This window comes from Coturnix japonica, chromosome 2 (assembly GCF_054131305.1).
Source record: "Coturnix japonica strain WE chromosome 2, WE-NBRP24, whole genome shotgun sequence".
NCBI classification, from domain to species: domain Eukaryota; kingdom Metazoa; phylum Chordata; class Aves; order Galliformes; family Phasianidae; genus Coturnix; species Coturnix japonica.
This window is the reverse complement of record NC_140664.1, coordinates 108,389,030-108,413,808: the sequence shown is the minus strand read 5'-3', so window position 1 is coordinate 108,413,808 and position 24,779 is coordinate 108,389,030. Positions and strand designations below refer to the sequence as shown.

General features: G+C 40.9%; 2 protein-coding genes across 5 annotated transcripts in view; both read right to left on the bottom strand.

Moving 5' to 3' along the window:
* COLQ (collagen like tail subunit of asymmetric acetylcholinesterase) overlaps positions 1-4,565 on the bottom strand; it is a 31,955-nt gene extending 27,390 nt beyond the window's left edge. The window contains exon 1 of one of the 3 annotated variants that reach the window (XM_085540535.1): positions 3,982-4,565. In XM_085540535.1, coding sequence (XP_085396661.1) covers positions 3,982-4,303 — 322 coding nt within the window. In that variant the 5' untranslated portion in view covers positions 4,304-4,565. The remainder of the gene's footprint in view (positions 1-3,981) is intronic. The other 2 variants (XM_085540536.1, XM_085540537.1) reach the window with 2 other exon arrangements.
* Positions 4,566-7,834: 3,269 nt separating this feature from the next.
* On the bottom strand, positions 7,835-24,732 carry HACL1 (2-hydroxyacyl-CoA lyase 1). Of its 2 annotated transcripts, none has more exons than XM_085540534.1 (17): positions 24,659-24,732; positions 24,470-24,574; positions 22,667-22,707; positions 21,297-21,377; positions 18,800-18,872; positions 18,162-18,298; positions 17,133-17,227; positions 16,595-16,707; positions 15,070-15,205; positions 14,116-14,221; positions 13,112-13,195; positions 12,729-12,830; positions 11,993-12,147; positions 10,755-10,913; positions 10,346-10,453; positions 9,704-9,890; positions 7,835-9,077 (listed from the first exon to the last, which is right to left on the bottom strand). In XM_085540534.1, the coding sequence occupies exons 9-17, from the start codon at positions 15,126-15,128 to the stop codon at positions 9,045-9,047; spliced, it is 993 nt and encodes a 330-aa protein (XP_085396660.1). In that variant the 5' UTR covers positions 15,129-15,205; positions 16,595-16,707; positions 17,133-17,227; positions 18,162-18,298; positions 18,800-18,872; positions 21,297-21,377; positions 22,667-22,707; positions 24,470-24,574; positions 24,659-24,732; the 3' UTR covers positions 7,835-9,044. The 2 variants fall into 2 exon arrangements, with proteins under 2 accessions (XP_085396660.1, XP_015709192.2); XM_015853706.3 differs by having other exon boundaries at positions 18,221-18,298.
* Positions 24,733-24,779: the final 47 nt, after the last annotated feature.

The following is a 24,779-nucleotide window of genomic DNA, read 5'->3' as shown; positions in this document are numbered from 1 at the left end:
CCTCTCCAGCTGCAACACTGCAGCGCTGGCATGGATCACAAGTGTGCTTAACTTTGATGGTGGCCCACTGTGTGCTCAGGCAGTCCCAGACAATCCATCTGGGGACGTGGGTGTTGCTGTACACTCTGAAAGGCACCAGAGAAGTGCTTTCAAATTCCTGTTAGAAACTTTGATACCACAGACTACGTTAACTCCTTGTGATGGCCTCACAGCAACAGAATTACAGCCCAGCTGACTTTATTCTCTGGTCTTTCACAAAGAAACAGCTCTGGTTGACTTGATGTTGTAAGAAGTCATGGCTTTGTGGGTTGGAGAGGCTAAAAGACTCCACTTTTCCATAGGCAGAAGAAAACTGAAACTGCCTTCTTTAAGTGAAGCATCTCCATGTACTTGCATGCACACCTGGATACATATATCCTGGTAAAAATGAGTAACTTCCCCCCCCATCGACTCTGTCAGTCTTTTGCACTCTTCCTATACCCATCTTTTCCCTACGTCCATCTTCCATTCCAAATTCTCTCTTTTTCATAGGGCTTAGTGTTGATATTGATCTCAGGAAAAAATTCAGTCAAGTGATACGTTTGTATGATGCATAAGAAGAAACGTGGGTCAGAAGAAGCATTGAGATACTGCTCTTCCCCAGCTCCTGGAGGTATATCAAATACCTTCCATCTCCATGCAAAGCCCAAGAAACCTTCAGCCTGGATGAGCAGAAAAAGAGAAAAGGAAGGAGAGGATCACAGAGAATCATAGAATTGTTTGAGCTGGAAGGAACTTCTAAAGCTCATCTAATTCAACTCTCTGTAGCTGCACAGTGCCTCGTCCAGCCTGACCCTGAATGGCTCCAGGAACGGGGCCTCTACCAACTCTACAGGCAACCTGTTCCATCTCTTGGAAGAGGAAGAGGGAGACTTTCTGCTGAATTTGGAAGGCAGCTTTCTTCAGTCTGGTTCTTACAAGATGCAGACACGTCCACTTTGCCCTGCTAACAATCAGTATGAAATTCACACCCGGTTTTCGTTGTGTGATTGCAACAGTGGAGGCACTCAGATGTCCTGCTCAAGTCAACTATGCAGGAACCCCAGCAAAGCAGAGCTCTGACAAATAATAAAGGATATTATAAACGCAGCGATATCACAGACATAAAAAGAAGCCTCCCACCTCCAGTGGCACTTTGCTGTCACGCTGAACCACAGCCACATGCTTAAGCATGTTATAATGTCATACTATTAATCACTAAAGCACTAAGTTCCCTGAGATGATGCTTCAGCACCACGAGAATCACTCTTTGGTGCTGACACTGCATTCAAGATAGTTCTAGGAGTGATAGCGTGCTGCTGCTTGACTCTGATTCAGATACATTTGGAAAATACTTATTTGTATTCTTCCAATTGTAGGAATGACAAATCATTGCCAAAGAACATCTTTGCTGTTGATTGTGGTTTGGTTTAGAGTTTGCAAGCATAGTGCTGAAATCCATTCTTTAAATGCAAGATTACATCCCGGTGCCAGATTCAAATTATTAAATCAGCTGCCAGTCACAGAAGATTTGAGAAAGCGTTAAAATAACTGAGAATTTAAATGGAATTAATTCACCTACCACACACACTGTGAGATTTCTACTAGAAAATAAAGAACTAACTAAGGAATTGAGCAGGCTGTGAGGAGCAGCGCCCAGCAGCAGCTCATATCAAGGGCTGCTCATATCATGGACTACTGCTGCCTGAAAGTTATTTGGGCAGAAAAGAAGCCTGCCAACCCCAAGCACACTCTCTACTTTGACGCTATACCACCCGGGCATTAAACATTAACATGTGGCACTGCTGCTGTAACATACTCCTCCTTGCTCTGCAATTATTATTATTCTATCACGACTGGTGCAGATTTAAGGACTCAGGGAGATTTTGTACCACAGCTGGGTTGCTGATGAAATATAAAGGTATCCTTTCTCCCCAAAGGTCCAGTGCTGACAACCCCTGGCTCTGCCTTTCCCTTCTACTCCTTTTTTCCTCTTCCACTGCCACCAGATATATGAACTTTCCCCCTTGGAAAGGCCTGTTTCCTAGGCTGTTTTGGTTTTGGGTTCTTTTTTAATATGGTAACAATTTAAATGTCATCTCTGGGCACTGAAGTGTATTCCATAGGAACAAAATCACTGCACAGGTAAGGCCAGGCCACACAAGAGTTAGAGGGGTGAACTTTGTGTTTGTCTGCTTGGAGTCTACTAGTTTCAAGGCAAGGTAAAGCCCTTCAAAACAATATTTGAAGTCTAACAACTTACATGTTATTGCAAGGCCATATCAGAGAAAATAAGTTTTGATGGTTTCTGTACCTCAGCATTAATTAACATCAACCTTATGGAGAAATCCTACCCAACAAAATGAAGATGATGATAAATGAAAATGCTTTTAAGCACTGCAGAGAGCTCAGCAGAAAAAACATACCAGTTCCTAAGGATCTGACAGATGGATTTAGTTGTTTTTTAAGGGATGTCTTTTTTCAAGCATTAGGCTTCCCTAGATGTTATCTTAAAAGCCATCTGAAATGACTGCAGAGATCTAATGGCTACGTTATTAAATGCTATAGGGCTTTTCCCCAGCAGATGACTGCACTACCTTTTGGCCCACAAAATCTTATTATTCAAATACTTCTCAATGAATGATCTGTTCAGAGCACTGGGGGTGAAATGCAACGTGTTAGTTCTGTGTATTTAAAAGCTTTGCTTAAAAACAACTCACCAAACCAAACATAGGTGAAAACACTTGTATCACGGCTGCAGTTTAGTCTAGTAATCTGCTGTCCTGCACAGACTGTCCTGCTGATCATTGTTCTTTCTCATACAATCATAGAATCATCAAGGATGGAACAGACCACTAAGATCATCCAGTCCAACCACCAACCCATCCCCTCCATGCCCACTAACTACGTCCCTCAGTGCTTACAAATGCCTTGAGTGTAAACCACTTGGCTGTGGTCACACACAAACATGAGTGAGATGGAGAACAATCGTGCACCTTTAACTCCATGCCTAAAGTTGATTTTATGTAGTTTTGGGCTGTGCACCCTTTTGGAGGCTGCCTTAATGTCAGAAACACTGGGAGGATCTGAAGGCAAAACTGACACCTACCCACATCTCACCTGCACCATCTCAAATCTGACATGAAAGGGAATCCCTTCATGTTAGCCTGGAAGTATTGGTAATGGCTGGACTAGAGGATCTTCTAGGTCTTTTCCAACCTTGATAATTCTGTGATTCTGTTAGAGGCATCTTTCAGCTCTAAGTGCTCTGCCACAACATGATGAGAGTTCCTCCAAGCAGACACAGGGTTGGAGTTCTTGTTCCCCTTCACCTTCCTTTGCACAGAACGTGGGTAGAGGGGAGTCTCACTGACCGCACTGTAAAACCTGCTCAGTGGGATTTCCAGTGCCCTGCCTCAGCTGACAACTAATTTGCTTTGCCTTTGCCTAGCAGGGATTTTCCATGCAGCGGGCTCTTGTTTGCTATGTGAGCCATCCGAATATTTGTCGGTGTCATAGCCAGAGCCAGATGATGTTTATTCTGCTAACATACAGCCGGGCTCCAGCAGCACTCATTGAGGTCAGGGCTTTATTTATAGAAGCAGATATACATTGAGATTCATTTTCTTTCCCTTGCTGTAATCCACCTCGGATCATCCAACATAGAAAGAAACAGGCAGACGTGCAAATAATACACGAATTGGGCCAGGTCCTCTGGCAGCACTCATTAGTGCAGCACCAAACCAATGGGGAAAAAAAGCATTTTATCGCGGCTTGGGCTCTTCTCTGTTATTTCTCACCGGGAAGGGCATAAAACCAGGAATAACAAAGCAAAAGCCACCAAGCAAGAAACACGTCCCAGATCTGCAAGGCAAGTTGTCACTCCTATGCTCTGGGTAGCGCAAGAAGCAGCAGCGTGCAGGTCCGAAGGAGGCAAAGCAACGAGACGTAAAAGCGATTTACCTGCCCATAGCGAGAAGGCGTTGTCAGCGTAGGGGCTGTGAGAGAAAGCCCAGCAGGAGAGGAGCTGCAGGTACAGTGCCCAGGTGGCCATGCCGAGGGCTGTCATGCTGCCAGCCGAGCTGCGGGCTGTGCTCTGCCTCCTGCTCGCTGCCTCTTCCTCTTCGTCTGTGCTGCTGTGTGGCTGCGTGTGTGCACGGCTCTCGCCCGCTCCCTCTCTCGCCGTGCCTTCAGGAAGAAGGAATGCCAACCATTTCCCATTCACTCTTCTCCTTACACTAGGCACGGTTATATTTAACTCCCGCGCTGGATCAGTTGCCCCCATTGTGGATGTTTGCTGCTAAAACGGAGGCGGGGAGGGGGGATTCTGTTTGGGTCGCAGAAGCGAAAAGGCGGTTTGGATGATAATAATAAGGAGCTGGAAAGAGAGAGGTTACAAACTGGACTATCAACAGCATCCGTTGGTGCCGTCAACCAGACACCGACGTCAGGAGGGCTAAAATCCCTGAATGATCATCTTGTACGGGTCGCTAATTGCCTTAATGAGCGAGACAAGCGGCGATCTGATGTGTTTAGGGCTGGCGGTGCTTTGCAGTCGCTCACAGAGCGCACAGAGCTGAGCGATACCCCTGAGGGTCTGCAGCCACAGAGCGGATCGGTATTAGGTGTTATAAGTGAAAATGCCGGCATCCCCAATAGTGATGCTGCGTGCAACAGGTGAGAGATACAATACGGGTGCTGCTGAAATGCAGTCAGGTCTGTAGCAATGGCAGCACCGCTGGAGGACGCTCCATAGCCTGAGCCTGATTTACTTGAACCACCAGCTCAGCCAATGCCAGGTTTCCTTCTGTAGGCAACACACCTGAGGCACACACCCCATCTTCCAAAAGAATGCCTGAAAGGAGACGTTCAGGTTTAGATGTGAAGAGATCTCTTTATCGTGATGTAGCTGTAGTTCAACATGTTGTTGGTTTTTAGGGGAACTACCATGAGCTCAACCATGGCCTGAAGTGAGAACAAAGTTTGAAGGACTTGGCTTAAAAACCTTTCAGTGGTGAGAATCCCGGAAACCAAAATCATCTCCAGTCTGATATTGAAAGAAATGGAACGCCATGCTGTGACTGCAGGGAATCAACTGCACCTTTACAAATCCTGTTTTGAGTAGATGCCATGACAGAGAATAAAATGCCAAAAGCCAACTAGCATTTACATATATATACACATTTAAAGCCTGACCGCTCTACCTGTTGTCACTTGATCTTTTCAGCCGAGAGATGAGCCCTTAGAAGTAGGTGGAAGATCCTGCTGATCTACCATGTGAATAGAATTTATGAACCTCTCTCTTCTGTACAAGAACTAATGAATACTTGTTAAAAAGAAGGGGAAGAATAGCCCTATTCTCAGCCCTATTCGCTTTCTGTTGGCTGATCCTTTATCAACAAAGTAAACGGAGGGAGTTCAGGTAAAATATCATTAAACTCAGTGTTCTGAATGAGCACAGTTCTATTGAAAGGGAAAAAGATAATCGAGGCTTCAAAAGACTCAATGCTCTTCTGCTGAGTGGAGCAAAGGTAAAACAGCAGCCCAGTGTTAATTCAATAACGCGATGTCTGCAAAGTAGTACAGAAGAATTCTGCTCATTCAATTAGTGTCAGGGATGGAAAATCTTTATAATTATGTTTTCCTTGCATAACTTGTTAGCTATTTAGCAACAATAGTTTTTCACAGTAAAAATATCTGTTCAGGTTCACACACCTGCCTCGTTGATGCCCAACTTTTGGATGTAGTACTTGGACAACGTAGCTAACGTTACTTGCTGCTATCTGTGAATACAAAAGCAACCATAAACTCTGACCAAGACACTATACACAGCAAGCAGAATTCCCACGTAGTATAAAAGAGACTTTCCTGGCACAGTTGAACTGGGTAGCCAACATCCATGGTTCAAATCTGCTGTTTCTATAAGGTGATCACTGATTTCTAAGGCTGCTGGGTCAGGCAGTGGGTAGAGCAGCTTTGCCTTTGTATGGGATTTCACATTTTGAAGCCCACACAGCAAACAAAGTGGTTGGGCAGTGCACATTGCCCAGTCATTCTGGTACACCAGGGCTGTCCTCTTCCAAATGCAGCTGAGCTTAATCAAACCAGACTAATGCATTTTCCCAGCTCCCTTTGCAGAATTAGGGAGCTATGATTAAAGCTGTGGCAGCACTTCCATTTTGAAGTCCTACATTTGAAGGTTCCATAATTTATATCAAAGACATCCATGCCAAGAGACAGTTTGGCATACAGACATAAAGTCAGCACTTGAATATATTCAGTGAAGAGGTCTAACTCCTTCAACTACAAAGAATGAGGCCCAGCATTAGCTACCGATCTATGGTAGTTTAACAGCTGAGTTAGGGCTAAAATGGTAATTTTTACCAGTGTAATTTCTCCTTATTTTCTGAGCACCTGAATGGTATCTCAGTGTTGAAGAAGGAGCAGGTTTATGGCCTGGCTAACGAGGCTTTCATACCTAAACTACAGCCATGCATTTCTGCTGCAAGGTGGTGTTGCTTTGATTGGAACTCAAGGTGTGCCTTGATATATCAATCAGCATCTCCAAGGGCCAAGCTGTAGCGAACACCAGATGTGCACATTACCTTAATGACAAGTGCCCAGGAGACAGACAGATGACAAGTTCTCCAAGCACTTCAAAAAAGACAAGTGCCAGCTTTTTCTTAATATACTCCTAATGTGCTGATTTCATTAGAGACTTTTACCCAGACAGCGTGGAGCTCTGGCTTGGATGAGTGCCTGAGTGAATACTGGCAGTCACCGCTATAGGTGCAAGGTGTAGAGATGTGCAAACCCATCTCAGCCACCATGCAGGGAGCAGGAGAGCCTCTCCATCTGACAGCAACATGGTTTTCAGCTTATGTTACATCTCACGCTGCAATAGCTGTCACTCATTGCACAGAAACGCTCAGAAATAGTGATTGTGTTCTGGAAGCAAGAGGCAAACATTGGTGTTGCTGTGTACATTTGGGGTGTATGAAGGCTTACGTGGGCCTTCCACTTTTGGCAGCATAAACAATGCTACAGTCTACAGGCAAGTCTCGTACCATCCAGGTGCAAAGCCATTCTGTTACTGAGTTCCATGTTCATGGTTCTCTATCCAGCTGTAGGTTGGTTGCTAATGCATTTAGTCAGCTCCAACACACTCCAAACTCTGTCTTCAAAAGTATCCCTTCATTACATCCCATTCTGACACTGACCCAGGATGTTACACAATAACACAGATTGCTGGAGCTGACCATTTAAAACGTCGAAGAAGTCTGAAATAAACTATTCCACACAACCTTTTCAGCGGTGTGTTTGCTGATGTTTCCTCTCTGCCTTGAAAATATAAATGAAAACAAGAACTTTTTTTGGTCTATTAGCTCAAGCCAATTGTCATTCTATTAATTTCTCTTACTTATTTCTGCACTATTGCAGGCAGCCTCGATATTCCTGGAAAGAACAGACACTGAAATCATTTCCATTTATATTAGCGTGTGCCATAATTAGCAAGAAGGGTCTGCCTTACTGAGGGCCTCTTTAAACCTTGACCATCTGGTTCTGATCAAATCATCAAAAGCAGCAGAAAACCTCTCCTTCAGAATTACTGTTTCTCACTCATTACAGCACCCACTTATAATTAAATAAGTCAGCAGTCCTGCTGCCAGTATGTTGCTACAATGATCAGATCTGATACCGGTGTCTGATATCAGAATGTCATTAAGTAGAGGGGGCTACAAAACACACTTTTCTGTACTAACTGCAGCTATCAAGCTCTGTAAATAGCACAAAAGCCCCATTTCCAATTCTATGGTTAAAGAAGAAACACCATGAAAATCACTTTTTATTGATTTAAAAAATATAAAACAAGAATCTCTGTATTTGCTTATCTAATCCAAATGATCTCCCCTCTGATCAGTCCCAGCATTATCTTTCACAGACATTTTGCATCACAATGTTTAACTGCTGCAATATATTAAAAACAATTTGTGGAGAGTAGGAAGGAAGAATCAAAGAAAATCTGTGACAAGATCCAATGTCGTTCCACATTCCCTGCAGAAGGCCCCACAACTCTCCTTTCTCAGCTGTCTTACACTTATTCATGAGTTGCATCTACTCAATGGATTTTATCTTTTTGCATTTCTTATCCATTCTGTGGATATTACCTTCATAGATTCAGCCATGTGGCACTACGAATAGCACCAAACACATTGCGTGCACAGTGTTATCTATCAAGTAGACCGATCTGCCCTCTTGAAAATCTCAAACTCAAGTGCAATAAACAAAATCAATCCTTATCACAGAATCACAGAATTGCAGGGGTTGGAAGGGACCTCAAGAGATCATCGAGCCCAACCCCCCTGCTAAAGCAGGAGCCCCACAATAGGTCACACAGGTAGGTGTCCAGACAGGTCTCAAGTATCTCCATAGAAGGAGACTCCAGAGCCTCTCTGGGCAACCTGCTCTGGTGCTCCATCACCCTTACCGTAAAGAAGTCATTTTTGATACAGTGCTTATATCTAGAGTAGAAGCTAAAAAAGCATCACATAAAATCGCTAAGTGACTATTTCCCCCATTGGCTCCAAAGCACAATTATACCAATGAGCACTTGTGCAATACTTCATTCCAGTAATCACAAGATAAGGTCTCAAAACAAGTAGCACCGGTTAAAAATGAAGCTACTCTAATTGCAGACTGCCTACAATTTCAGTGTAAACTGTCAGCATACTTTCTTCTTCCAGAATGTCCAAGATTTTAATTCATTAATTTTGTTGAGTTTTAGTAAATGAAAAGTTATGCAGTCCCATCATCCATATTTCTGTGCCATCTGCTTAGAAAGTCTAATATACATTAAAATGCATCCTGTTCACTACACAGTTACTTAATCTTCATCACTTAAATTGCTCTGATATCCATTTTTAAATTCCACTTTGTTCCGCTGTTTGTTGTACTGTTTGCTCTTCTGGAAACCAATTTAGTTTTGCTTTATGCATGTCTTGCACCATGGTCAACTTCATCTTCTTCTACAGGTTAGAACGAGTAAGCCACGGAAATTCCTGTAAAATATGCATCAGAACAGATACACAGTAAGAGGAGCAGGATACAAAGACGTATTAACAGAATCACAGAATCACAGAATTGTAGGGGTTGGAAGGGACCTCTAGAGATCATCAAGTCCAACCCCCTGCCAAAGCAGGCTCCCTACACCATGTCACATAGGAAGGCGTCCAGGAGGGTCTTAAATATCTCCAGAGAAGGAGACTCCACCACCTCCCTGGGCAGCCTGTTCCAGTGCTCCGTCACCCTCACCATAAAGAAGTTCTTCTGCACATTCATGCAGAACTTCCTATGCTGAAGTTTCATCCCATTACCCCTAGTCCTGCCCCAGATGCAATCTACATGACAAAGTCTGCTCACAAAAAAAGTTTTGTGTCTTTTTGTTGGGAGTGGAAAGGAACAACTACTGTTTCTGGTAACAGTAAAGACTCTGCATATTGGTAAGAGCCAATGAAGGAATAAACAAAGAAAGACAACGACACAGTGTAAATGTCCCAGATCTGAAGAGAATCTTTTTGTCTTACAATCACCTCAGTGATCTCTGCAGTTTTTGTGATGCTTCCCAAGCACTTAAGGTGTATCCCCACATGAAGCTCACAAAAAAAAAAAAAGAACATGTAAATACCTGTTTCTTTCTCTCAGACTGTGGATCAATCATTACATTTATAAGAGAAGGTGTTCGCTTGTCAGCCAAACTTGCTTTCACAGCATTCTGCAGTTCTTCTGGTGTATTGACGAAGTATCCTTTACCACCAAAGGCAGACATAATTTTCTCATAGTGTGCATTTGGAAGGAGGGAAACGGGAGGTACACTGAGAAGAAATAGAAACCTCCGATAAAAGGCAGGGAAGAGTTGCCAGACCGACAAATTTAATTACCATAGCGTTGATTTTCAAGTATGAGATTAGAATCATAGAATCACAGAAGCAGAATTCTAACATAAACTTGCAGCAAAAGCCTTGGGTAGTTTTGGAGATGACTGGCATATTGGAGCTTGGTCAACTCTGATCTCCATACCATGGAGCTGAGATGACTAACAGAGTGTACCTTTTCTCTGCCACACAGTCATCCAAACAACAGTCTGGAATATTAGCGAGTTCCTCACCTTTGGTAACAGGTTCTTATTTACATAAACTTACCCCAGGGATAAACTAAATTAACTTCATGAAAAGCTTCCATCTGGATCACAAAGTATTAAAAGTGGAACAGAATGACCATTTTGGTAACTTCTACCTTAATTAACAAGACATACATAGAAGTCATTCACCTTGTAACAGGATCTCCGTACTGTAACATCTCTTTCCAGCTACCTGCATCCAAACCAGTGTAAATCCCATTGTTGTTTACGACGATAATCAAGATTGGCAAGTTGTACCTACAGAGAGATGTACTTGGAAGAACTAGGAAATACCTGCACCTTTTCATAAGGCATTACAAGTATTTCTTTTCAGTAAAAATAAAACAATTAATAAAATATACATATATATTTATCACATCAATCTGAAAAAGGTTCTACTCATCACATGGAAGAATAAAAAAATTACTCGGTATATTTTTGGGTTGTTTTCATGCATTTTTAAACACACCCTGTCTAATAGCAGCACCTCAGCCTTCTGGTTTAATTGATACCGGCAATATATGAAGAAGGCATTCCTGAACAAATAAAAACCAGTTACCTGCAAATAGTTTCTACTTCCATCCCAGAAAATCCAAAAGCACTGTCTCCTTCTATACAGATGACTCGTTTCTCAGGTGTTCGGTCTTTGGCCACCAGTGCAGCTGCTATGGCAAAACCCAGTCCAACTCCCATTGTTCCAAAAGTACCTGCATCGAGCCTAAGGGTGAGAACACACAATTAGTTTCCAAGTTTATTACTCAAGATTCATCTCAACTTTTAATACATTCTCACAGATTATTAAAATAGTGTTTCATGAACATATGTATAGAGATACCAAATATATAATTATTAATATTCAGTTAAATATCAGGTAAGACTGCAAATGTTTTGAGACAAACATACCAGAACTAATTAAAACTGAGAATTCTCATACACTAGTAGTATTCCAATAAAGATTCCAATAAAGAAACTCTATTCTTATATGCTCTTAGCTTGTATACTAACAATATTTCAAAAAAACATTTGATTACTTTAGAGATGGGCAAACTACATGAAATCTTTCTATATTTAATTCCTTGAAAATTCAACAAGAAGTCTGAAGGCCATCAATTAAATAATGCTGTCCAAACTTCAGCCTTCTGTTCAACTTTAGAAATCAAATTGCAAGCTGTAATTAAGTTAGATCATTTCGATCAGAAGCACATAATGGATATAGAAGAAGAACTAGATCATTCTAGGGTTAGCTTTTAAAATCTGCTTTCAGACGTGTGCAATCCTATATGGAAAAGGCAACAATTAACATCAGTGGGTTCTTATTTAGAAAAGGAGGAAAAAGGTAAACTCTTCCCTGCCTTAACTGGAAGTAAGTTTGGTTGGTTGGTTGATTAGTTTTTGTTTTGCTTACAATGAAATATTTAGGGTCACTTAAGAATTTAGTGCCACTTCCACAAAAGGGCTCTAAGCTTCCCAGTTGGATCACAGGCATCACTTCAACAGACAGAGCTCACTCTTTTCCTTCCTGTTCAAAAAATAGCACTTAATTCCCACTTATGGTCATCCTAAGTGTGGGGCAGCCATAATAAAATGACATACCCACGCTTTCAAGTTTGGGTGCCTGCATTTTAAGCCAGGACATTAGTATTGGAGTGTATAACATCCCTTCAGACCTTCTCAAAACATACACACCTTTATTTTACTTAGAATCTTTAAAAAGAATGACAGAAATTCTGGACTGTAACGCTTTTGCTTTATATAAATCTAGTCTGTTGAGCCAGCCCAACAAGGAAAATATCACACCTTTGACGGGGATGATAATTAGGAAGCATAGTTCGTCCGATATCCATGGTGTTTGCTCCTTCGCTCACCAAAATGCAGTCCTTGGGTACCAGTTCTCTGATGTGATGAAAGACTGTGTAATAATTCATGGGCAGGGATTTCTGTAATGCTAAATCCTTACAAATAAAAGAATTTAGAATAAGGTGCAGAACTGAGACATGTAAAGAACACTACGGAAATAAAAATGTAGTATGTTAGGTAGGGTTGAAGTTATTTGGACTTCCATGCTATTCTAGTGATACAACGTATTTGTCTGAAGCTCACCATGGTCAGCAGCCTGCTCCCTTGGCTGACTGATTCACCCTAGAGATACGTGATTTTTTTCAACCACACATTCCACTGGCTGGTTACTCTAAACACTCACTTGTGTGCTGGGAGGTAGTTCAAAAGGGTGATCTGTTGCAATTAATCTACTCAAAAATCCACTTTGGAAAAGCGCATCTGAATATGCAGAATATGAGCTGTATAAAGTTAGACACATTCTAAGTGTCTGTGGTATCTTGCTTTAAAAGCTATTTGCATTTGACATAGATTATGCTGCCACCAGCCTTGCTAAACAGCACAATTACAGAGGGAAACAAAGAATGAATCCATTCCGTGTGGATGTCCAATGAGGAGTTTGAGTACAGAGCAGTGATAAAACTGACTGTGTATCAGTCCATCTTAAGGTGAGAAAATTGATTTAACATAATACTACCTTTGATCTTTCCTCGTTGTTCAGCATTTTCTCTCTTAGTCTCTTCCACCACTCTGAATTAGAGGGATATTTCAAAGACCTTTTGCTGAATTCTTCTAAAAGCTGGAAGAATATTTGAGATGTTGCAGATTTCTTTAGAGTATTTAAAAATACCAAAAGCATCAAGAATGTTACCAGGAAAGATCCCTGCACAAATCAGAATCTTTACCACTTAATTTGGCACAAAACTGGATGCAAAGCATGAAAACATTGAATGAAAAAAAAAAATGTCCTTGTTGTTTTTTCCTTTATTATTATTATTATTATTATTATTATTTATTATCTTTTAAATTATATAAGAGACAACTTCGGTAAAACCAGGAAGGCATCTGACATTACATTACCTGCTTTGTTACGGCATTTATATCGCCTAATAGCATTGCAGCTGGCCTCACATTATTCCCCATCTCTTCTGCACAAACATCAATCTGTATTTCAAAAAGAAAGACTACCATTAACTCAAAGATATTAAAGAGTTTTTTTTTCCCCCAGTTCAAGTGAGGAACGTTGTCTGACTGCCTTTATACCTTGTTCTGGTTATACAGATGGTTTTCTTTTTCTTTCACTGAAATGACATCAGGTAATCCTTTATTGAAAATGAAACTTTAATATCCAACTTTGACAGTGAAAAAGTGACTCTAAATGAGCTTAAGAAGTATTTTTAAGAAAAAGATGCACTTTTTAAGAGAAAGAAAACATAAAAGATATATTGATCTGAAAATTCAAAAGGGATTCTAGTTTAAAATTTGCTGCTTCTCTGGTAACTGAGATGATGCTTCAGACCACTGACAGCTGGAGAGGCACAGCAAAGTAAGCCAACTAGTTCTCAATCACTGACTCTTACAGGAAAAGATTCTAAGGCATAATCAGTTTAACAGCTTTTCTATGAGCTGACACACTTCCTAATAATTAACTGGTTAAGCAGTCTTTCTTTCTCTTTTCCCATGAGCGTTTCTGAGTGACTGAGCTCTTGCAAAGACTGACTGACTCTGAATCTGAAGCTAATTGTATTTTGAAAAAATCCAGCTGAGAGGGTCGTCAAACAGGAAGAAAGGTTTCAAATCTCAGGCCAATTTATTTTCAATCACTGAAATTCCAGTGCTCCAAATATCACATACACATCATGGGTCAATTCCTTTATTAATCAATTGCACACAAGCGTCTGCTCTTCACATGACATCAACACCAGGTCCTTAATAGCTGGAAAAACTCCGGGCACTCAACTGCACTGTCTGTATGGCAATACTTTCCACATGGACTACGCTACCAAAATAATTAGCAAAAACTTCTCTAGGCAATGCTGGAACACAGAGGACATCCTTTAACTGACAACTGTTTTCTTACTTACCTGAATAACCTTTACATCTTGTCGGAACCTTGGTGGAAGTCCAAAATGCAAAATCCAGTTCAACCTTGCACCAAGCAAGATGATTACATCAGCATGTAGTAATGCCCTACAAAGGTAAATAAGAGAATTAGATGAAGAAGAATTACTGATAAATTTAATACTGCTTTCAAAATTACAGTAATCCTAACCACCACAGCAAACACAAGAATATACGTAGGTTGCTCTGAAAGTAATTCCTCCTTATATCCACGGAAACTACAATAGATACAAAGAGTATGAGAACATTGCAAGATAGAGCAAAATCTCAGCTATGAAACACTATTTTTGACATAGTCAGCACCATTAGCTATGCATTTTTACCAGCAATGAACACAAGCCTGCACACCATGCTCACAGACATCTGCACCAGCAGAAGTGACCTACTGCTTACGAACAGCGTTTCACCACCCACCATCTCACGGTGCTGACACCCACTGCTCCACACTTATGTTCTGTGAAGGTGTACTGCAAACAGCATGCAAGTACAGCAGACAGAAAAACCTGAGCTGCAATATGTGCACCTTATGCTTCTGTTTAACGTATTAACATAAAAGGCTAATGGCTTTTCTAGGCCACTAAGCTAAGTATTTCAGATAAACTGTTCACCAGTTTTCTTTCATGTCACAAAAGGCATGATAACAATATCAACACATCTACTTGCTGTAGATTTTATTAGCTACAGAATATTGTCTCTCAGATGAAGTATCTTCCTGGCCAGCATTCTAAGCATTGTCAGCATCAATACACCTAAATTTGCTGCTTCTTTCCAAGCAAGATCTTCAGTGCTCTACAATGAAGTACAAAAATATAGCAGAAATGACTTCTTATGTATGCATTTTGTCTTCCCTGGAATTTGTAAACCTCCCCAATTCCCAGTTACTTCATCAGATGTTATAAGTCTTGCTTTATATTTACGTGGATCTCGCTGCAGCTACACAATTTGGATGGTTATCAGGAACTACTCCTTTTGCCATTGGTGTAGGCAAAAAAGGCAGTCCAGAAAGGTCCACCAACTTTCTGATGTTGTTTTCAGCACGTGAATAAGCAGCACCTGAATGAAACAAAAGGGACTGCTTAACATTACAGACACCTACTGCATCCACCTGAATTTCGATTAGGTTACATTATTGGCAGAAAGAGTAGCACTTCCCATTATGAAAACTGTCTGTTATTTTTCACTCTAGAAAACTCAAAAGATAACACACCAGAAAGAGGTATTTGGTTTTAGATTTGCCATAGGTGAGATTCTATATTATGGTACAGACAGTGCTGCAGCAACAATGGGAGATGGCATTTGTGTCACATCATGTCCTTCCTCGCTTGTCCTTTCCACGCCATTGTAGCACATGGTCTTTTAACAGTCTACCCAAGCAGGTCTATGATAAGCCATTAATAAAAACAGAAACTCAAAGAAGACCTTGAAGATAGGTATTTGTGCATACATTTACTGTGGTGCTTTCTGCAGTACAAAGCAGCTGAATTAAGGCTGCCCAGACAGTTGAGAACTGACTGGTCCCTGTGCAATGGCTTAAGTCCATGAGTTTGTGCTAACAAGAACAGGTAGAAGAAAGCCTGGATGCATCTGTTGATTACATTTGAAGAAAAAACAGCAATTCTCAGTTGTTGACATCAACAAAACACACTGAGATTCCTACCTCTCACAGAGCACTCATTGATTCATGTGTATCAAGTCAGGGAGAAGGAAAAAAAAAATCACTTCTGGAATACTTTCTATCTACTGTTTCACTACCTAATCAATAAGACTCATCTAATCTCATTGGTTTTCAGTCCCTGGTTAAACACAGAGCCTCTCTATGAGATACAAATGATTCCAAAGTCTGAAGGAGAACAGTATGGATGAAATAAGGTGGTTATTTCAATTCTATTGCACCCTAGTGAGCCCATAATCTTCCAGAGAAATGCTCCTGCATTAACTGACATTCCAGAAGAAGTGACAAAAGTAAGTGAACCAGCACAGAAAATAATTATGCTCTGTCTTTAGAAATAGAAATACTTTTCAGAAATGAAATACGCTTTATGACAGACAGCCTGGTACTTTCAATAAGCCCACATGGAAAAGTGACCTTTGGTTAAGTTGTTTCTTGCCAGTGGCAGAGAATATCACTTCTGTATTCTGATGCAGTTTGTCTGGAACTTTGGAACTCCTTGTACTGGTTCTACAGTTAAGAATACAGTTATCTGGCTGTTGTTTGTTTGGGCTTTTTTCTTTTTTTTGCTTTAACTTATATGGCATCAGTTGACTCTTCTTTTAACATGGATGAAAAACAGAACAGTTGAACAACAAAATAAAATTCCTTAAAACAAAGAGGATTTTAACATCATATTTCAATGTTTTTTTTGTAGAATGTGAAATGGAGGGCAAAAGAAATCCCTTCAGTCACTGCTCTTGTCCTACACTTATATAGTCAAAGCATACTACCTTTGCCAATGATCAGCAGAGGCTGCTTGGCGTGAGCAATGATAGCTGCTGCTTCAGATACAGCAGAGTGCTCAGCTGTGCTGACAGGAGGTGGTGGGCAGCATTCCACATACCTGGAAGCAAAGCAGAAGAGGGTCTTAAAATAATAATCAAAACAAGGAATAACAAAAATTAAAAGCTATTGCTTAGCACAAAAATCCCCACTCTACCCACAGAATTTATCAGAACAGGACAAGCAAATCTTCGTATCAGATTCTGAAGTTTTTATTGCTGCTTGTATGATTAAATAAACACGGATTGCTCCAGAGATTCACAGCTTGACATGACTAAGACACCACCACAGGCATTTATTCATTTTCACACATTTCAACACAAACTACAATCCATATCACATGTTATAACTGGAAGTTAAAACTCAAGGCTGATTTTTTGATGTTATTACTGCTGCCTTATAGTAAAATATTTAAGGTCTTGTTTATCTTTTTCTTAAGGAAAAGTAACTTAAAACTACAGGAAACTAAACGTAAGCTGTACGCACTTGACAGAGCTCTTATTCACCTGAAGATTCACAAAATCCCCAGGTATGTCAATGTAACAGGAACCCGGGCGGCCGTATATACTGGTTCTCACAGCCTAGAAGAAAAGATGATCAGAGCTTTAACCACTGTTTGAAAGGCTGTTAAAAACCTTTAAGTTTGAAGATCACAGCGTGCAGTGAAGGAACATGCTGTTTCAAGATTACTGAATCATCACAGGGAACACTCCCATGGATTGTTTTATACCAACTCATTTATGGTTTGATTGTTATTTACATTTCTGTTTATGCACAGTACTAGATTTATATTCTTTAATTAATGTGTAATAAGACAGCTGTATCGTAAGCAGTTGCATTCAGAAACAATAAACTAAACTTTTATGCTGAATTTTTATTTAAGGTAGCATGAACAGAGAAAAATAACAAGACAATGATCTACTATTATGCTGTTAGTTCTTCTATTACAAGCAAATACTCTGCTGAATCTGCACTTCTGAAAACAGTTATGATTTATGCAGAATTGAGGCTGACGTGGCTGAAGTGTTACTACAGAACTAAGAGCCTTTCCTAACTCTTTCTGAAGCACAGAGATAAGAACACTTTCTTTTTCTCATACAGACACACACAAACAAATAAAGCCAGCAAATAAGCAAAAAAGACACCCTCAAAACTAAGTGTAGCCATCTTCAGCCCCATCCCTCCAAATCTCCTTCACATAATGAAGGCACTTTGTAAGAGAGCCTGAAAGCGAACAAAACTGAAGTTTATGGTGTTGTATTTCTAAATCTTGCACATCTTCCTAAAAGCATTTCTCACTAAAATAAACATCAGTCCGAACCAGCATCTATTTCTAACATATTTAGTAGTGCTACCAATACAAAAACCTCTCTGGTTGCAGTCTTACTCAGTTAACCACTGCCTAATGTTTGCAGGATCAAAGTAGTTGTAGTTACAACTTTACAAACCACGAGAAACAAAAGCCCCAAAACATACAAGCAAGAAGACAAAAACAACAACAAAAACCCCACAGACCTTATGCAGTAGGAGACATCTACTTGGTGTTCTGCTGTTAATTCAGTACTTTTTCATACCTTTTCAATAACAGCAGGAATCGCTTCCAGGCTGCTTGGGCGGACAGTCAGTTTGTTATACAGCCTAGCAGCTTCAACCTAAAGAAATGCACACAGAATTGATATATCCTGATTTAACACAGTGATTCAGACTTTTCCAACTTGCTTCAACATGAATAAAGTGAAAAACGGTCAAATTAAAAGCAACAAGGTATCAAATCCCACACCAAAAATGCAGTTGCGGTGTAAACTGGTAAGCCATACTATTTCTTGAGGCTCTTATATATTTCTTCCCAGAAAGTGGTGTTTCTTTTTCTGGACAGTTTACTTTGCATTCTTCTATCTCAGATGAGACACACAATGGTGATTTATCCCAGCTGAGAACCTAAAACACAGTGTGAATTCTACCACGGACAAAGAAGTTCCAAGTGGTCTGGTGGAATTCACAGTGACAGTTTTAAACCACTAGATGGAGCAAATCAACAGCATTATAAAACCTGCTAGGAAAAGCTGGTGTCTGGGATTTTTGTTCCTATCCTAAGGAAAAACTATCAGTTATTTAACCAAAACTATTTTGGAGAAACAGATGTGTCTGTGTACCTGTGGGAATTCCTGGAAAGCTCCCATGGTTTCCTGATTTCTGTCAGAAGAGCCTCCAATAACAATCAAAGGCCTACAGAAGTAGAAAAATAAACACATATACAAATATTTGTATAACTGTAATCACATCTGCAAACTTACTTTTCAATCAAATCTTAATATTGTTGAGACCTCAGAAGGAATATAAAATGACCAGCATACTACAGGTGTATCAGAGAAGGGCCTCAGTTGGAAGGGACCTCAAGGATCACTAATCTCCAACCCCCTTGCCCCATGCAAGGCCACTAACCTCCCCATTTAATACTAGGCCAGGCTGCCCAGGGCCCCATCCAACCTGGCCTTGAACACCTCCAAGGACGGGACATCCACAACCTCCCTGGGCAGCCTGTTCCAGGACCTAACCACTCTCCTAGTAATTCAGCTATTAGCCCACTTCTCTGAGAAGCAAGTTGAAACTCAGATCACAGCAGCATGTCACAAAACCAGGTATAATGCCATGGAGTCAGAAGACACAACAGTGAACTCTAATCTTGCCCTGAAATGAGGGGACACTATTTGGGCCTACATCCCTTTTCATGGCGAACAATTAGACTGGTATAACCATGCTCCTTAGCATGTTTCGTGTTTTCACCATCACATTAAGCAGGAATAAAGAACAGTTGCTACTGAATGAAGTCATCCTCTCCTTCCCTTCGCTTGGCTTCTCTTCCCTTCTAACACCTAAAGTCCTTAATGCTTGACCAAGTATCCACGCTGCTGTCTAGTGAAACAGACTAGAAATCTCATCAGAAAACTCAACAGAAAAAAATCACTAGACTTCCTCTCTCACAGAATCACAGAATTATCAAGGTTGGAAAAGACCTAGAAGATCAGCCAGTCCAACCATTACCAATACTTCCCAGCTAAATCATATTCATCAACACAACATCGAAACATTTCTTGAACACTCCCATGGTCGGTGACTCCCCCACCTCCCTGGGCAGTGCATTCCAATGCCTGACTACCCTTTCCGAGAAGTAATACTTCCTAATGTCCAGCCTGGCGCAGCTTGGAACCATTCCCTCTAGTTCTATCACTGATTACATGAGAGTAGAGGCAAAGCACCACGTCTTTCACTAGGAATATCAAGTGAAAAGGTAAAAAAACTTATCAGACTCTCTAACACTCAGTGGAAGCTCTGAATAATGAAGGAGCCAAGGAGAATTACTTTCATGAAGCTGAATTTAGCATTTGTGTATGCTTGTTTCTCTCCCTAAGGCACGTAACAGGCCCAAAGGAAAGACGGATGGGACTAATGGAAAAATGCCTGTTCAAAAAGTGTGCTCTGCTCAGTGAAAACCAATCTCCCTCTTACCACAGTGTCTTCAAGTAAACAAGCCACTCCCTCACCCTTTTGCCAAGAGTAGAGGCTTACACAAGATGAAGTTGGGTAAACAGAGCTTATTTCATACAGCATGAGTGAAAAGAGAAACACGTCCTGTAAACTCATCAGCAAACACCATCAGCATTTCTTCTTATGGCCAAATTCATGACTGTTCGAAGGAAAAGCTTATTTATCTAATGTCATGTTGGGATAGCATAACTATAGTCAAGAACTACTGACAATTACAAATAAAACCACATCTGAACACTACAGATCTCTTTTCAGCGTCAGAGACTTGGTCTGGCTCCCACTGCCAACCTTCCCTTTCCAGTCAGCCATTACAAACCTATTTCTCCAGGTCACATGCATGTGGTGTTACACAGCTTCTGCCCCAAGTACTTCACACAGCATTGTGAACAGCTTTTGGGAGCACCCCAGCTAAGGTTGCCACATCTCAGTGAAGGCTGGTGGGAGTAAATGCTACCGCTCTGTACCATCACTTAACTCAGTGCTTAATCACCCCTCAAAATGTTTGTGTAGGGAGCAAATACAGATTTTAACGATGCAGATGTCAATTTGTTCATGTATGAAATATGGAAAATGCAGTCATTCATAAGCATTATGAGGACACACACACACACACACACACACATATATATATATATATGTATAACAGACACATACTGGGGAGGGATAAATGGAAAACTTATCCACGGGGATACCAAAACCTGAACTAAATTACTTTTAGGAGACACAAAGAATTCACTACTTGCTAACTACAAGAAGAAGGTGATATGGTTTTAAGTTAAAAGAGGGAAGATTTAGGTTGGATGTTAGGGGGAAGTTCTTCACTAGGAGAGTGGTTAGGCCCTGGAACAGGCTGCCCAGGGAGGTTGTGGATGCCCCGTCCTTGGAGGTGTTCAAGACCAGGTTGGACGGGGCTCTGGGCAACCTGATCTAGTAAAGGTGTATGTTTGGTGGCCCTGCCAGGCAGGGGGGTTGGAACTACATGATCCTTGAGGTCCCTTCCAACCCGAGTCATTCTGTGATTCTGTGATATGCTAAATACTGCAGAGCTCGATATCTAGAACAAATAACAGTGAAGAGTTTTAAAGAGAAACGTAGATAAATTACCAGCAGTTGATGGTTGCATTTGCCATCCCACCAAGGGTATGTAAAAAACCTGGACCAGAAACTACGAGACACACTCCCGGCCTGGACAGAAAAAGAAAATAGAAAGAAAAAAGGAAAGTGAGTACATTAAACACCAAACTAATAGCAAACAAAAATTAGTAGGACGTTGAAAAATAAGATATTAAAGTTCTATTTGTGTTGTCAAGATGCATGAAGAATGTGGGATTTGTAGGGAGGACTAAACACAGATAGAGCCATCAGAAATTATTCATCAGTGCAAATAAATGCAAGTGAACAGTTGTCACGTGCTACCCACAGGGAGGACTGAAACATATGGTGGCTTATCATATTTAGCATCGTGATTACACTGCACTTTACTTGTTTCGCCACATCTGTTCCATTATTTAATGCCTGTGTGGAATTTGGTAACCCACCTAAGTTGTCTCAACTCTGATTAAGCACCGGGTATCAACAAAAAGAGCTCACAAGGAGAGAAAAGTATCGGACTTAAAGCAAACTTTATTATGGTCTAAATCAATCAGAGGCATGTCTGATTCCAGATAAGGAGATAAAAGTCATCATTCTTAATTAGCGAGCATTCCCCAGCAGCCCTTTGAGCTATGTAGATATGAGAAGAAAAAGAAAAGTTTATTTCTAGAGGATTATTGAAAAGGAAGAAAAACCTCAAACTGTGCTTCACGGGTCTAATACTTGTAGATAGGAAAAGGATTGATCATCTGCATCAGGTCTGCATTTCTAAGTGCACACCAGTCGCTGAGTTCAAGAGAGGATCCATGGGATACCTGAGCAGCAATAGCCTTTATTTCACAGGGTGAAAGAACGCTAAGAGAAAAATGCAGGACGAGAGGAAAATCCAGCATTTCATGTCAGGAGAAGCACATGACAAACAGGCAACCACGTTAATTAGTCTCTGTATCAACAAGGTATTTATTGAGTGATACGACAAGACTAAAGTACAGCAGAGCAGGTCTACCAGGTTGCAACAAACTGGCTAATGTAGTTCTGCCTTCACAGCAGCAGTGCTAAACTACTCATCAGAAATCAAAAGGGGAAAATTTAAGGCAGTTGTAAGACTCTCGGTGTTACATGACTTTTAGCATCTCTTTGTTCCTGCCCTGAATTGTACCAATAACAATAGTGATAACTGTGATAATAGTGAATAATAGTAAATATAACTGTGATAATAGTAAATAGTGATAACAGTACTGACAAATAGTTTAAAGCTGGTATTTTAATTGTTCTACATCTGCACACGCTAAAAAAAACCAGCTCCAAACCAAGCTTCTATTGAATATAATAGAGATGATGGAAATTATATCATCATAAATGTTGGTAAATACAGAATGTACCTGCCAGTCAAATATCCAACAGCGGATGCAGCGTAACAAGCCTGTAGAAAATATTGTGGAGTTACACAGTTATTATATACATATTTGATGGTATGTAAATAACATTCAACAGCAGTGCTGAAATTAAGCAGGCAAAGACGTTTCCCTGATAATTACAGCTTAAATAGAAGTAGAAGCAACCATTTGCACTTCCCATTGCAAAGATGTGTTTGTAGAATCACTGAATATCTCAGGTTGGAAGGGACACTAAAGACCATCAAGCCCATTAACCTCAAAATTAACATGAGCAAGAAACAGGTAGAACAGATACGGGCACTGAACTTCAAATTTGAAACCACTCGTGTGGACAGTGGATTTAAAAGAGAGCTGAAGCAGAGGATTGTTGCTCCTGGACAAGGAGGGTTTAATTGATATCAGATTCTGTTACAATGGACAGATTAATTATGGGCAATGTATATTAACGAATAGGGTTTGTTTGTTTGTTTTTAAGTTTTAAACTAACCTATCAAGCTTCTAAATCTATAATAGCGATCTCTGATTACCCAGAGACAGACTCACAACACGCCCCTACTGAGTTGCAACACAACCACCAGTTCAAGGGCCAAGTGGGACATGAGTTAAACTACTACAAGCACATCTGTACCACCCTGCAGGCCACAGGACATCAGCTAAAGATAACTGACTGTGTCACGGAGCTTTCAACTTCATGTTTCAGTCTGACTTTTCTAATCTAATAGTTTATTCTGCAAATACGCTTTTGCTACAGCTAGTCTTAAAATGAGGCGTGCATTTGACTTCCACACATCTCAGGTTGCAGACATCTACCTTTACCTACAAAGGAAGTGGCTGTACACACAAGAACCACAACAACACAACTAATAGACTTGGACAACTAGAAGTACATTGTGTAAATATTAACCTAATTGAATATATTGTGTGTGCAAAGATCTTGGTCTCTTCTCTGCCAAAGTTTCCACTGAGGACAATCAAGAAAACATGAGCGCTCACAAGATGCCATTAAAGAAACCTCAACGTTTTGACACTAAAACAAGGTTTTGTGATCACAGAATCACAGAATTGTAGGGGTTGGAAGGGACCTCTAGAGATCATCGAGTCCAACCCCCCTGCCAAAGCAGGCTCCCTACACCATGTCACACAGGTAGGCGTCCAGGCGGGTCTTGAACATCTCCAGAGAAGGAGTCTCCACCACCTCCCTGGGCAGTGATACTGTTCTTTCCTTAAGCAAAAATACACAGTCATTTACTGGTAGTAAATGAAAGATTTTTTATTGAGAGAATGATGAAGTGCTGGCACAGGCTGCTCAGAGAGGTTGTGGATGCCCCATCCATGGAGATGTTTAAGGCCAGGTTGTATGAGGCCCTGGGCAATCAGACTGAATACCTGATGTAGCAGCTGGCATCCCCGCATAAGGCAGGAGGGGGCTGGGACATGATGATCCTTCATGTCCCTTCCAACCCAAGCTACACTATGATTCTGAGATTTACAAAGGAAGATGCTGCTTGTCTTCTTTGTTCTAGCAGAAAAGAGTCTAATGTGAAAAGAAAAAAGAAAAAAAAAAAAAGAAAAAAATGTGAAAAGAAAGGAGTCAGTGGTGAGTAGGAAAGCATCTAATTTGGCATTGCACAGCTATCTTCCCCATTAGTTACAGGCACCACTACGCTAAGTTCAATCACATTAATAACCCAAACTAAAGTCCTCACACTAATTAATATAACAGTGCTGGGGTTAGACAGCAGAACGACACAGCTTACAGCCACTTGGTTCAGGAGCTGCCATACTTACAGCTTGCTCGTTTCTCATCCCTATGTACTTGATTCCAGCTGCCTGCGCTGCCACTGCCACCTCAGTGATGGGAATACCCACGACTCCGAACATGTATTCGATATTCTAAAAAGAAAACCATAGAAATCAGGCCGGTTTCCAAGAGACAGCTCAGTGAACACACGCCAAGCATAGATACCGTGTTCTTACTTGAGCCCGGAGCGCCTCGGCGATGAGCTGAGCGCCGCTGAGCTCCTCCATATCGACAACCACACACAAACAACACACTGAGAGCAGAACGTAGAGAGCCGGAGGTCGCGAACTGACTGAC